Genomic DNA, 14820 nt, shown 5'->3' on the forward strand with positions numbered 1-14820 from the left:
GTAATTTAGATTTAAACTTTGGATTTTTTTAAAAACTATTTTAACAATAACCAAAAGAAAAATAATGAAGCTATTTAAAATTGTCTTGTTAAATGTATTTAAATGTTAATTAAAGTTTAATCTGAATCACAACCATGGGCACACTATTTCACTTTTTTAAATACAAGGGAAACAACTGCATTAATAAATTAGTTTAAATAAAATAAATTTTGTAAAACTAAAAGTATTATTGTTTTAAAAGTAATCATTCAAAAAACATTAAAGTATAGATACATTTGTAAACATATATATTTGTAACCATATAATAGTATAAAAACATTTGAAGGAATTTCTTTTTCATGTAAAACATTTTTATAAAATGTATTAAAACATGTCTATAAGATGTATTAAAACATGTTTGAAGGATGAATTAAAACAAGTTGAAAAGGTGTATTAGGAACTGGACAAGTAATCTTTGGTTCATATGACTGACTAGATCTAATGGTTTTGTAAAAAAAAAAATCTTGTCTTAGTTGCTTATTATTCAAATTTTTTCTTATAGGATTAGAGTACATAAATTATAGATCTAATATCAAAATGTTTAAGAAAGGACTAAGTATTTGTTGCAGTTATTGAAGATATGTGAAAAAGTGTTACTATGTTTGAGAAATAATCATCCCAGCAACATGAAAAAAGCTTAAACTATTCAAAACAATAAATGACTGAATCTAATTTTTGTATACATGATACATTTTTAAAAGACAATATAGAATAAAATGTACAATGTGTTTTCACATTAGTAGCAAAAAATGAAAAATGCACTCTTCTTAAATTAAAATATTTAGCTTAAGTTAAGCCTGAAAAGTGTAAAGAAACATAAAATATGTCATTTAAAATATCTGCTAAGGAAGATGAAAGTATCTAGTTAGTCATGGCTACAGGTCAGAGACCACTATTCTAAGTTATATCTCACTCTTTTTATATTTAACATCCATTCAGAAGAAAAACATTTCTGAACACTAACATCATATACAAGTATAAGTATAAGTAGCATAGCTAGTTGTGTTTTTTTTATAATCTCAGTATATAAACATGAGTTGGCTGTGTGACGAAAACAATAAAAAAATGTAACATACACAAAGCTAGTTGTTTCAAAAAATTTCTTTTAAGGTAACAAATTTTAGTCATTTTGATTCACCAGTAACATTGTGACATCCAGATGATAAATCGTTAAAAAAAATTATAATTTTAACAAAACATACATAATGCTAATATACATGTAATGTAAAAATTCAGTATGTAGAAAACTAGTTTAAAGGGCAAGTGTGGCATATTTCAAAACATGTGAACACATACAATTAAGAGATCTGATGTATAAAATGCATATAAAATTTTCGCAAAAAGATTGTGTGATTTTTACATCAAACTATCAGAATAAACCGATTAGAAACCAGAATTAATTAATATTTAATTAAAACATAAAGATGTTTGTTTTCTGTTTAAAACTATATGTTGATTAGGTATATATAATACACAGACAATGTGATACCTTATAAAATACATTAAGGAACTTGTTTGAACTACGAACTTCTAATGATTTATTCTTAAAATGATTCAAGGAACATCTTTTTGTTCCCAAAACATTTTTTTTAAAAATCAACAATATAATTAAAATGAGACAATTAATAGAAGTGATTCTTAAATTAAGTCCAAGATCCAATAATAAAGTAATAAATGTATTTTATATGGTGTATATTAGGATAATTAACAATAAGTATAATATCTTTAATTAAAATCTTTATCACATTTAACAATAAATTTGTAGGGATTTAACTGACAAAAAATAGACTATTTTTAGCAAAGTGCAAGGTGGAATTCTTTAAATGTTATGCAGAATTTTGAAGTGTTAGTACTATAATAAACAAAAACATGCACAAAACAGATCAACTCTCAACCCTCTCACCAAAAAAAAGTAGTTCCATGACCAATTAAAAAACACAATTAAACATCTTGTATAAACAAACATGAACAAATTTAAAAAAAAAAAACAGCAATTGTTCATCATTTTGGAAAAAAATACAGTGGCACCTGTAAATAGGAATGTTGTTTTTTCTAATAAAACTTTGATTTTGCTTTGCAGCAATGAAACATAACATCAAATGCAATAAAAATTAAAAAAAGGAGTACACAAAAATATGAGAGTCAGTGAAGTGTTAACAACCAACCATTAAAACAATTTTCTTAACAAATTTGATCCCTAGAACATTGGACATCAGTGTTCTGTCACACCATTCACTTTCTTAAAACCATTTGGGTTTTTGGTTTGCCAGTTCCAAAGGTCACGACCTGCATGATGTAAATATATGTATTAAATAAGGCTTTTCCAATTACGAGCCTTTTAAAATACTATGGTATTTACCGGTGTATTAGACGACTGGGTGCATAAAATAACCCCCAAACTTTCCAAGCTAAACTATAGTTTGATATTTAATCTACCTGCCTCGCAACACAAACCCCGATTTTTGAGATAATTTTCCTTTTTTAAAAAATATCATCTTATATTCCCGAAAATATGGTCAATCCAATTTATTTATTTTTCAAACAACTTTAAAAAAGAAAATAGCAAAGAATTTAGAACTTATTAGGGTACAATAAAAGTTTTTTAGAATAAAGTGTGCACATAAAGTTTAAAGTAATAAAATGATCTGAGATTGAGAAAATAAAATGTAAGCTTTCAACTTTTTATTTTTGGTTTATCAATCCTTCTTTAAAATTATTATTGAATAGTTGCAGGCTCTGAAATATTTAACACACAAAACTTTCTGTCCTTGACACTTAAGACTGACAGAGAAGGTACTCACACATATCATCAAGACTGTACTTTGCTGTCCAGCCCAGCTCAACCTCAGCCTTGTGGGGGTCAGCACACATGGTAGCCACGTCCCCATCTCTCCTGGCCACGATCTTGTAGTTGATCTGTTCAAACAAAGTTCTTTCACATTATACATGTTTTAATATTCAAAATGGGAGGCAATAAACTTAGAGCAAACAAATTTGCTACATTTAATAGACAATGTCATAATTTTTAAGTTAGATTTTTTTTTGTTCACTAGCATAAAAAATTTATGTACATTTTAATGGAGAATAAGTAATTAGAAAACACTAAAATTTATTTTTAAGTCAAGCTTATATTTTTTAATATATTTTTTTGTGTTTAAAGCAAACTAAAAAAAAAAATGTGATAAATAAAACAGTATGTCACAAATAATACACATTTTTTAAAACTGTTTTCTATCTGGTTCATGATTTAACATTCTACCATATTATAGAAAGTACAAATTATACATTTTGTTTACTGACTCAAAACAAAATAAAAAATATTTTGGCTACGATTTACTAGTTTAACTCTTTAATGTGGATTTTAATACTTGGTCACTTGTGATCCTCCATGATGGAATGAGTTACTTTGAATTGCGAGCTATTTTGGACTAGAGACAAAGATATGAGGAATCGTTTGGGATATTAAATTTAGGATTTTAGTTATTGCTAATTATTTATTTTATTTTGTAAATATGTTCTCACATTTGTGGAGCATTAAAAGACACTGAACTGAAAAGTTATCAATTTGTATAATACTTGGGATAAAGAAGCCAGAAATTTTTCAGAATCGTATTTTAAATGGAGTTAATAGTAAAGTTATTCACAGGTTATGATCTGATTCCTAAACAGTTTTCACCAATACAATTAGCATTAATGTTTTCAGACAGACTGAAAGACTCAAAATCAGTCAAGTGTGCTAAGCAACTCAAACTGTCGTGGAAGGTCCTGTTTTGAAAGTAATGTTTCTTTAAACTCCCAATCATTAGTAGGATCAAAGCATTCAGAGATTTAACACAAAAGAAAAAAAACCTTTTTAGTAATTTTAGTTACTTTTTCAAATGAATAAATTTTATCCAATAACAGAATAAAAGACAACTTGTACTTACTTTCCTACCAGAAACTTTCTCAAATGATTTAATGACATCTAAAACAGAAGAGCCCTTGCCTGTCCCCAGGTTGTATGCCTAGAGGTAAGATAAATATTAACAATTTTTAACTTAGAATTGTTTAGATAGAATATCTACTGTACAATGTCCACTCAACGCTACCAAAGAAGAAAAGAATCTACCTAAATAGAGTTGAATTTATATAGGACATTTAAAACTAATGGTTAAACTATAAATATTCTGTTGATAAATGATATGACAACACTTTTACAAAACTTTAGTTGAATGAAATTCAATCATTGAAATGATAACCAAAACTAGGTACAAAGAAGAATATAATAGTGCTAAACTTTGGAGAACATACATTAAATCCTCTGGTTTGTTTCACTTTATTCATGGCCGCAATGTGTCCTCTAGCTAGATCTGTTATGTGTAGGTAATCTCTGACACCTAAAACAGAAAGAAAATCAGGCTTACTGTTTTCCAACCACTTTCATTGTTACTTAACATTATTTTCTGAGTTATTCATAAAATTACAATACTAGGGAGGGTCTCAGATGTCTGTGATATAGTAGTTATATACTAATTTTTAAAAAGTAGTATATAATAAAGTACTCACCATTTAATGAAACTATGCTAATTGTTTGTTTGTTGTTTTAGATAAAAATCTCACCTGTGCCATCAGGTGTATCATAATCATCGCCATAGACCAACAGCTCATTGCGTTTGCCAATGGCAACCTGTGAGACGTAGGGCGTCAGGTTATTGGGTACACCTTGTGGATCTTCACCAATAACACCAGAGCTATGAGCACCAACAGGGTTGAAGTAGCGAAGCACTACAGCACTCCATTCCTAAAAAACAAGTTTCAAATTGGAAATAATAAACTATATTTTACTATATAAATGCTAGACTGATCCAACTGGGAAAATAGAGAGATTTCTTTAAAAGCCTTCCATTTGTAGCAAGTTAAAATTTTAGTAAGAAAAATGAAAATAAATTTTTCTTTTAATGCTATAAAAAATTTCAAATGTCATTTTAAATGTCAGTGATAAAGCAAACTTGACTTCACATGTTCGTACAAATGTTTTTTTAAAACTATGTACTTTTTAAATTAATAATTTTAAACTTTAAAATAATTACTAGCTTAATCCTGCAAATGTCAAACAAAATTTCCTCCACAAAGTGTTTGGTTTTGGCATAGGGACTAGTACAGTTCCCCACAGGGTGCTTCTCATCCATGGGCAGGTACTTGGGGTCACCATACACAGTGGCTGAACTTGAGAAAATGATACGAGTGACTCCACTTTCATCCATTGCCTGAAAGGAATAACAGCTTGCAGCTAAAAAAAATAAGTCTACTCCACAGGTACTGACTTAACCTTTATCAGTTACAAGAACAAAATTATAAATAGCTAACTCATTCTTCTCCCTCATAAGTTTATTTGCAGTAAAAGAAAAGAAAAAACATTCACATTTTTTATTACTGTCTCAGAATTTAAAAAATAAAAAGCTTTTAAAAAATATAAATAAACTGAAAACTCAAAAGTTTTCGTGAAAATTAAAAGAGGATATTACCTCAACTAAGTTGATTGTTCCGAGGACATTCACCCTATAGTAAAGCAATGGCAGTTTCACTGATTCTCCCACGGCTTTCAAAGCAGCAAAATGTATGACTACAGATATCTCTGGGTGCTGTCATGAAAATGTTTTAGATTACTACAAACACTTTAAAATTGCTTTAACAAACAATTTTAGATAAAAGAGGCCAAAAAGAAAGACTACTGGTATTGAATTTTAATGGGCGTAAACAATAGTTTAAATAAAACACTAAAATGACTTCCTTACTTTATGAAATACGCTAAGTATTTCATTTTTGCGCAGCAAATCAACGTTGTAACAAGGTACTTTTTTTTTGGTCAGAGATTCTATTCGATGTATACTCTCTGTAAACAAATAATGAATGTAGTTTAGATTACACAAGATCAACAATACTAAAATGATATCTTGAAAAATACTGTTTCAAAGAAATAAAATGTGCATAGTATTTAAATACAGAAAAAAAAAATTTCAGATTTTTTATAATGTAATGAGAATTACAAAAATAAACTTATAAATAAGCATTTTCATATTGATTAAAACGCTAACAGCTGTATACATTGCTTTGCTTACCTTCATTCCCATTAGCAAAATTATCTATAACGACAACATCATAATTATCCTCCAACAGTGTAATCACAGTATGGCTGCCTACATAGCCAGCCCCTCCAGTCACCAAGATGGTTTCCTTCTTTCCAGCACCAGAGGCCATTTTCTTATCTGTTGGGCAAAATACAATACATAATAGCAACTATAAAAAATATTACTTAAAATATTTATATAGCCCATATAATTCAGTTTAAGATTTTAATCACTGGATTACCAGTCAGTGCCAGATTTTAATCACCGGATTACAAATGAGTCCCAGGTTTAATCACTATATTAAAAAAAACATTTAGACAAGAACAGAATGGCCTAAAGGAAGACTATATTATCCTGCATGGATTAGCATGAGTTCCTAAAACCTTATAAATACATTTTTCAAAAAAATAATAATTTCTTTTTAAGCAAATTAAAATACACATCAACACTGGCATATATCATGTCACTACAGCTGGTGACTTGTGAGAAACCTCTGAAGAAAGTTGACACTACTGCTTTTGCTTCATCACCTTAGCTAAGCTATGGGCCAAATAAACTATTACAAAATAACTAAAAGCCAAAAACTGATATCATGAACCCTTTACACATTGATTGCTTTATCTTGAAGTAGTTACATAAAACAACACAATCTTTGGTACAGGTTCACATATGTTAAGTATGTGGTAAAAAACATCAAGGAAGAAAGTCAGAATAGAGGATATATTTTTAGATAGATGTATGTTCTTTCTAACTTTGCTCCACTCTTTAGACATAACATAGCTGTAACAGTTTTATACAGGAACCCTGTATGAAATTTAAAAATTAAATTTACAGACAAATGAAAAACAAATAATATGCTAAATTAAATAAATATTAAAACATTGTGAACATACAGTGAAATCTAAAAATCACAACAGCAGGATTTGTTGAAAACTATTATATTTTAGAGATACAAAATTGTGTACACATGCTCGTGACGCTCTGAAATCATCAATACACAATTACCTGCAAGTTATGTATATAAAAATCAATAAAGCTTTGACATTTATAGCCTCAAACTCAAAAATGAATAATATAATTTTTCTTCTCTAACAAATGTCATTATTTCATTAATGCACTTTTTACAAAAAATATATTCATATTCAGATTTGTTTGGTAAATTTAAAAAAAAACAAATGGTTGGCTTGTTTTAAAAAAATAATTAAACTTATAGTTCTCAATGAATGGTACAGATTTCTTTTTAGATATAATTAAGAGTGAGAGCCATAGAAAATTAATTTAAGAAGAAAATTTAAAGACTACATTTGATTTTTGCTTGTCTATGCATGTTTCAATTATAAAATAATCAATATAAGTAGTAGCATAGCCTAAATTCATATTGACCCATTTCGTGAGCTTGATAATGATGCAAACTAGGGTTAAGTGTAGTGGTGGGAATTCATGTTCACTGTTATGACACATGGGGTCAAGGGATTGATTTATTGGGGATATGAGGGGTAGAAGAGTGGGTTAAATATAATATATTGTTGTGTAATATTATAAGCTACAACCCTCCAAGTCCTTAATCCTGATACCAGTTTGTTCAAATAATTTAAGATATTTTATAATCATCTTTTCCCATTCAAGTCCAAAACACCCAGGGGAAGGTGAAGTAGAGCTCATCTATCTCAATGACCCAGGCAGAGTGTGGTCTGTGGAGGTTATTTTAATATACATTGTTTGTATAGTTGGTCATTACCCTTCAGTGCGGTGTGTGACAGTTTCTGCAGTGTGAAATTACAACAAATGACACAGTTCCAAGTTCAATTATAGCTAAGTTTTTTATTATTAAAATTAATTAGACCCTATCTCTAAAGATAGGGAGGATCATTTTTGCTACTGTTATGGCCCAACACACAACACTATGCAGTGCATTTACATTTTTTAAAATCTATATTTAACTGAATGCAACAAGCCAGCTGGTTGGTTGAGGCCAAGGTTTGTTCTGTTAGGGATACAAAGGGTCTACTCAATATATCTACCCCTCCATCTAATTTATTATAATATATGATAGAAATATATCACAATATACTTGTATTAAAGTAGCCATATTAATGTGTCACTAAATGTGCAAGAAGAAAAGTTATAAAGTACACAAGTAGATCTAAATATATCACAAGCATTGTATGTTGTTCTTTTTTTTTAAATTTTCGTGGTTTAGGGCCTAGTTTAGATTTTTATAAATATTTTTAAATCTAAACATTTTTGCTCCTATTAATGCTTGCTCATGTTTTCTTGTCAGCAGGAGAAAAATCTCATGTCAGTCGACAAGTCACTGTGAGTTCATAAAGAGAATATTATAGTAGACAATATTTTTAAAAATCTAGATCTATATTTATTATCTACATCTATGTTTTAAATTCTAAGCATTGCTGCCCACTTCTTGCCCCCTCACTTTTCCTGTGAGCATGAGAAAAATAGGTCATAGCTTGAGCAATAACAATATGACAAAATGTGCTTGGGGTCATTGTGAATTGTCTGCTGGAAAAATTCAGCACCAATTTAAACTGTAAACATTTTTAAAAATCAACAAAATTTGATATTTATATGATTAAAAAATAAATCATAGGCGGCAGTAATAATACAAAATTTCTTTGCAACAATCCAATATAAAAGCATGTCTAGCAACGGAATATCAAAATTATAGGCCTAACAATACAAACTACAAACTAAACATGGATGATATTAGAAGTCTGCAGTTCCATTGTACGTCGGAGGGGGGGGAGGGGGCAATATAATTTTCGCAGATATCTTCGCATTTTACCCCCATAGAATAGAATATAGATGCAAGAAGGGAGGGTGAGGATAACGGATAATCATTAATCATCCTTCACGAGCTACTGATAGTGTTTTAAATAATAAAATATTTTTAATCAAAGCAATATTTTCATCAGTCGCAGCATACTCATTGGTAGTGTTGAATTCACAAATTATGAATTACTGAAAAGTAGAAAATAAAACAACTAGGCCTAAATACCTAATAATAATAACTTAAATAACTAGGCCTAAATAGTAAATAAACTAAATAGCTTCTTTCTACTAGAGATCTAGATCTAGATTTAGTAGTAAATGAGTAAATAGATTCTAGCGGCGTTTGCGTACGGCGCGGGTCAGTTCCAGAGTTCCTAAACAAATATTAGGCCTAATTTAATAATAATAATAGGCCCTAATATAAATATTTAATAGGGCCTAATATATAAAATAAAAATATATAGTATACAGTTTATATGCCTAGGGAGTATTTCAAATAAAGCAGAAACCACACAGTGACACACGCACAACACACCGCTAACTAATGATCACAAGCAAATCATATTGAATAGATATTGATTGGTACCTGCAGAATGAATAAGGCTTGTATCCCGTTAAATTTAAATCTAAATCTATAATAAGTAAGAAGATTTAATCTCAATCACACGATGGACCCGACTAAAATCTTAACTATTCTTAACTACTAAGATTAAGAAATCTTACTTGTTTTGTTTTTTTAATTCGTATCCGGTTGGGTTTTTTACTATTTATTTTTAGGCCGTACTTGTAGATCAAGTAGATTCGACTTCTTTCGAATAAATCGAAATTTATTTAAGCCCATTTTGTTTACTATCTACATTTTAAATATTTCGTAGGTCTATTTTATTTGAAAACAAGTTTAAACAATAACTTGATAAATGATTTCAAGCTTTTAAAATCCCCCCTCAATTTTTATTTCAATTTACATTTTCAAAGACATTTATTAATGCAATAATTTAATAACTACCTGAATCTTATCAGATTTTTATTTTAAAAATATGGCTCCATAGTCAACTCTAATAGATCTAGAACATTGAATGATTGCCCATTGGAAATCCAAGCTCAACATCTATACGACTTTTAAACGCAAAAAAAGCCTACATAGCGAAATTTTCGTAACTCCGCCTTATCATCGTCACCAGAGTTTCTTCCAGGCATCTCTCGGTCTAAAAGAAACACTATGATCGTCACAAAACACCAAATCTCCTTTCCCCCCCCCCCCATCAGAGTTTCTTCCAGGCATCTCTTCGAGGGGGCAAAGCCCCCCCCCCCCCCCCCCCCCGAAATTTTTTTACCACCCCCCCCCCCCCCGAACGAAATGAAATTTATATAATTTATATAGAAAATATATACTTTTAACAGTGTCCGCCCCCCCCCCCCCCCCCCGAAGAAAGTTTACCGCCCCCCCCCCCCCGAAGATATCAAGTGCCCCCCCCCCCCCCGGAGAAAAAAGTCTGGAAGAAACACTGCCCCCCACCCCTAGCCCTAGGCGTTTGGCGGCATTAATGGTGGGGGGGGGTGCAGCGTTTGTTTGGTTAGGCCTAATTGGCGATTTTTTAGCGTAGGCATTCAAAAAGATGTAATAATTATACATCGGGGTTAATACCCCTCCCCCTCCTTTGTCCTTCACCGCTCGCTTACCGCAAAACGCACACTTTAAAAAAGTTTCACTAGCTACTGATTAAAAAAAAACAACAAGCATAATTGTTCAAAATGTATAGGCTATACATTTGGTATTCAGCATAAATTTTTTTTTTGTAATTTATTAAAAGCATTTTGTCAAAAAAAATTTATGATAAATTTCACATGAACCGACCCTTCCCTGTATAAGATGAACCTTTACAAAATAACTGTGGGGGAAAAACAACCTTTAAGCCTCCTAGGTCTCGTTGCAGACCTATTCAAAACTGTGATAGATATAGATAGCAATCTGATCTATGCGGATCTACGTTTTATTTTATAAAGCCTGCCCGTTGATCCCTTAAGTCAAAGGTCAATTGTCGCTGTCATCCTGTTTAGTGTTCATGTTAGACTTCACCTGGGATAAACGGACCACTACACCTTGTTTGTAGCTTGATCAGGAACTAAAATACTTAACTAAACCACTTCACCTATGATCGTGAATGTTGCTTATATTGTTCTATGTGTGTAAGCGCAACAGTGCAGTAAGATATGGTGAGATTTATGGAATGGAAGTGGGACATAACAAACATAGAAACGTGGGTTTTCCAGTGTTAGATTGGGGGATTTTGGGAAGGTTGCGGAGGTGTTGCGTTAAAAATAAAATCTGTAAATTTTTTTATTACATAACATAGCACATTAAAAAGGAAGAAGTGTTAGTGTGTAAACTTTGTAATAAAAGCAGAAGGGTGGGATGTGTGTGGATGTGTGTGTGTGTGTGCATGAGAGAGAGAGAGAGAGGTGAAGTGGTTAAGATAAGTAACGTTGCTTACATTTTAATCTTTGAAAACATTAGTGCCTTAAACATTTCAAAATGATAGGCTAATTAAGTAAAAATCCACTTACAAAGACTGTCAAGATTTTTCGTATAACAGAAAAACGTTGTTTTGTGTGTGTGTGTATATAAGCAGTCCTTCTTCTTCACCGTTCTTAACTTCAGTGTTGAAAAGGATTCTCTCCAACACATTTAAGACCGTTGACTCCGATTCCAGCCTGCTTTTCTTTTTGGATTTCTTCCATAGCTTTTGTCCAACAAAGAACAAACTACAAGGCAGTTTGATTGTGGAGTGGCTGTCCCCATCTATCGAGCCTCGTCTGCCCGGGGGTTCGAACTCAGAACTTATCGGTTCAGCAGCCATATTTTTAGAGAAAAAAAAACTTTCCTTCTAATTCTGTCTGCACAAATTATTATACTGAAAATGAAATCACACTTGTTTTTTTTTTCTCAATTAGCCATTATGCTAGATAAGAACAACTTTAAACCCTACATCCAGTGTGTGTTTCTTCAGACGTTTTGTCTAAGGGAGGGGGTGGGGCAATGAAGTAGGTGGCTGAAAGAAGCACTGTTAAAATCTGTAGGGTATATATGACAATATGACGACTGATATAACGTAAGAAACATTTTACCTTCACTAAAGTCTTATACTCGATACAGCGTGTGGACTGTGGTATAGCATCTCGATATCACAAGTAGACCTACTCGATGAGAGGGTATTTTTAAGGGAGTGAGGAGGAAATTTATGACATCTGTAAAGTAGTCAGATTTTTTTAATCCCATGTTAAATTGGCGAGAATAGGTAGCAGCCATTGGCTGAAATCGCGTTGACGTAATTTAATGAACTAGCCCAAAGCCAAATTACATTGTTTTGTTTAAATGCGAAGTGGAAGGGACGAACTAGTTAAAGTACGGTACGGCTGTAAGTGCAGTGTTTCTTCCAGGCATCTCTTCGGGGTGCTCCGCCCATCCCCTCCCTCCCACCCCCCCCCCCCCGACCCCCCCCCCCCCCGAAGAGAGTCTACCGCCCCCCCCCCCGAACGAAATGGAATTTATATAGAAAATATATACTTTTAACAGTGTCCACCCCCCCTCCGAAAATTTCAAGTCCCCCCCCCTCCCCCATCGGAGAAAAAAGTCAGAAAGAAACACTGCGTAAGTGGGTGAGAAAAGAACAATAAATACTTTAAAATACTGCCGTTATTTTGGTTAGGCTATATTTTTCCATGACAAAAGAAATGAATTAATTCATGCGTTACAGTTAGTGGGCCTATCTTTAAGTTTATGGGGTCATCCATAAATGACGTCACGCTTTTTTGACGATTTTTACCTCCCCCCTACCCTCCATCACACGTCGTCACGAAAAGCCAGACCCCCCCCCCTAAAATGACGTCACACCTCAGCCTACAACCCCCCCCCCCCCCTCAAAATTGCAGTTGAATTTTTTTAAACAGCTATTTTTCCAAAATCTTGTCTGAACTCTGTCAAAATAGAGTATTTTAATCAATTGTTATTACAATTTATTAAAACAGTTTTCTAAAACGCAAAATAACGTCTAAAATTCGTTTTCTAACATTGCTTTTTTATAGTGCAAACGTGTGACGTCGCACCATCTCTCCCCCCCCTTCCCTCCCCCTCATCACACACCGTCACAAAATTACGGACCCCCCCTCTTATGAGTGTGACGTCATTTATGGGCGACCCCTATGTATTAGGATTGCAACATAACATTTTATAACCGATCTGCTTTTATCGCACGCACTGCCATCTTTGTTTGTAAACAATGTAGCTTGCTGGGTTGAAAAATGCTAGATGCAATGCAGTAGACAGTGGCGCAAATTTTTTTATTTACTCTATATAATATATCTTGCAATTTTTTTGTCTTGGTGTCACCACCCTAAATGGTGTCACCTGGTGCGGTCCGCACACCCCGCCAACGCATCGCGACGCCTCTGGCAGTAGGCTTTACTATTTTACTTTGTATGATGGTAGGTTAGATTATTGGAGGGGCAAGCAGGCTTCTATTAAACGTATTAGGAATAGGATATGATATTTCACTGTCGCCCGAACTAAAATAAGTGCTGTTTTAGTTTTGAGAATTATAACTGGGACCTTAAACCTTATTTCTCGTTACTTTCTCGTAATCTCACAGCCTCCTGGGGGTTCGGGCCCTAACTCGTACGACCCTCCGCATCGACAATCTCACAATTTGGAAAAAAAAATCGATGCAAAACGGACCACTCAATCAAGTTGTGAAGGTACCGTTTTCTTTTAGACATTTTTCTCCAGGGTGAAACTATGGGGGGGGGGGGGGGGGGAGCGGATACTTGTTGAAGTATATATTTTGTTCAGGGGGGGGGGGTATGACCCACATCCGCCCGTAATGTTGTGACGATGTGTGATTATGTAAAGAAAAAAAAGGGCGCGGGGGGGGGGGTCAGAAAGTGTAACATCACACTTCTACGTTTGCGTTTTAAAAAGTGAATGTTAGAAACTGATTCGTGGCCGCTATTTCGCGTTTTTGAAAAGTGTTTTTGTAGATTTAATGGAAATTGATTCATATTCTGTTAAATATTTAAGAAGAAAAAAAAATGTAACTGCAATTTTGAAGAGGTGGTGTGTGTGTGTGTGGGGGGGGGGGGGGGGGGGGGGGGGGGGAGAGGGTACTAAAAATCCAAAAACTTTGAACTAGAATTGCTGTTTCAATCATGTTTTCCAACAACTCAATGAAAATACTTGAATACTGTCTGAAATTCAGTGACTAATTCGTTAAAAAATCAATCAGAGCAGAACCCATCCATCCATCCTCATCCATTACAAACTTAATATCGGGCTTTAAAATCTTTAGTTGAAGTCCTAAGAGTCTTAAATAACCTCAGAAAATTTTAGACCCTTTCCCCTCACCTTGGGGAGAATAAATAAAACCCCGCCGAAACGGGCCTCTCTCTAAAACTACAACACCACTTGTAATCCCTCACCCCCTTTTCGTTACAATAAAAATAATAAATATTTCATAATTTAAAAACAAAATAATTGAAATACAAGATATACGCAGCGTTATATTTAACACCCCCCCCCCCCCCATTGTCAATAAAGCCAGAATGCATAACGACATTATTTTTGTTTGTTTGGACGATCGCTTTGCACTATTTGTGTAAGATTATGAGCATTACGCTACACAACACACCCAACTCCCTACGCTTACCTTGCCCTTCCCGTCCTTTATACTTATACGGTAGGCACCTACCTTAGATATTTTAATTATTTAGTAGGCCTACCCTGTGGTGTGGATCCACTCAGTACCGTTTAGTTTAGTTGCATCGCTGATTTCAAACTTCTTATATAATGTTTCTATCTATAAGTATACTCTATAGATAAACCTTTGATTGC

The 14820-nt window shown here is 33.0% G+C and overlaps 1 protein-coding gene across 4 annotated transcripts; it reads right to left on the reverse strand.

Annotated features, from left to right (window-relative positions):
- Positions 1-491: 491 nt before the first annotated feature.
- On the reverse strand, positions 492-14732 carry LOC131955714 (UDP-glucose 4-epimerase). 4 transcript variants are annotated; one of them, XM_059319941.1, is made up of 10 exons: positions 14709-14732; positions 6138-6284; positions 5814-5911; positions 5544-5660; positions 5109-5285; positions 4639-4819; positions 4330-4415; positions 3966-4043; positions 2841-2955; positions 492-2325 (listed from the first exon to the last, which is right to left on the reverse strand). In XM_059319941.1, the coding sequence occupies exons 2-10, from the start codon at positions 6274-6276 to the stop codon at positions 2252-2254; spliced, it is 1065 nt and encodes a 354-aa protein (XP_059175924.1). In that variant the 5' UTR covers positions 6277-6284; positions 14709-14732; the 3' UTR covers positions 492-2251. The 4 variants fall into 4 exon arrangements, with proteins under 4 accessions (XP_059175924.1, XP_059175922.1, XP_059175923.1 ...); XM_059319939.1 differs by lacking the exon at positions 14709-14732 and adding an exon at positions 12063-12156; XM_059319940.1 differs by lacking the exon at positions 14709-14732 and adding an exon at positions 9523-9630.
- Between the last annotated feature and the right edge of the window lie 88 nt (positions 14733-14820).

This window comes from Physella acuta, unplaced genomic scaffold (assembly GCF_028476545.2).
Source record: "Physella acuta isolate Inbredline_101_S28 unplaced genomic scaffold, ASM2847654v3 ptg001096l, whole genome shotgun sequence".
Classification (NCBI taxonomy): domain Eukaryota; kingdom Metazoa; phylum Mollusca; class Gastropoda; family Physidae; genus Physella; species Physella acuta.

What these genes read in the sequence shown, in the direction of transcription:
- LOC131955714 (XM_059319941.1), bottom strand. Translation starts at nt 6,276, where the DNA reads ATGGCCTCTGGTGCTGGAAAGAAGGAAACCATCTTGGTGACTGGAGGG. An exon ending in TTTTGCTAATGGGAATGAAG is followed by an intron (nt 5,912 to 6,137) that starts GTAAGCAAAGCA and finishes ATTTGTTTACAG; the next exon opens with AGAGTATACATCGAATAGAA. An exon ending in TGATACACCTGATGGCACAG is followed by an intron (nt 4,416 to 4,638) that starts GTGAGATTTTTA and finishes TTTCTGTTTTAG; the next exon opens with GTGTCAGAGATTACCTACAC.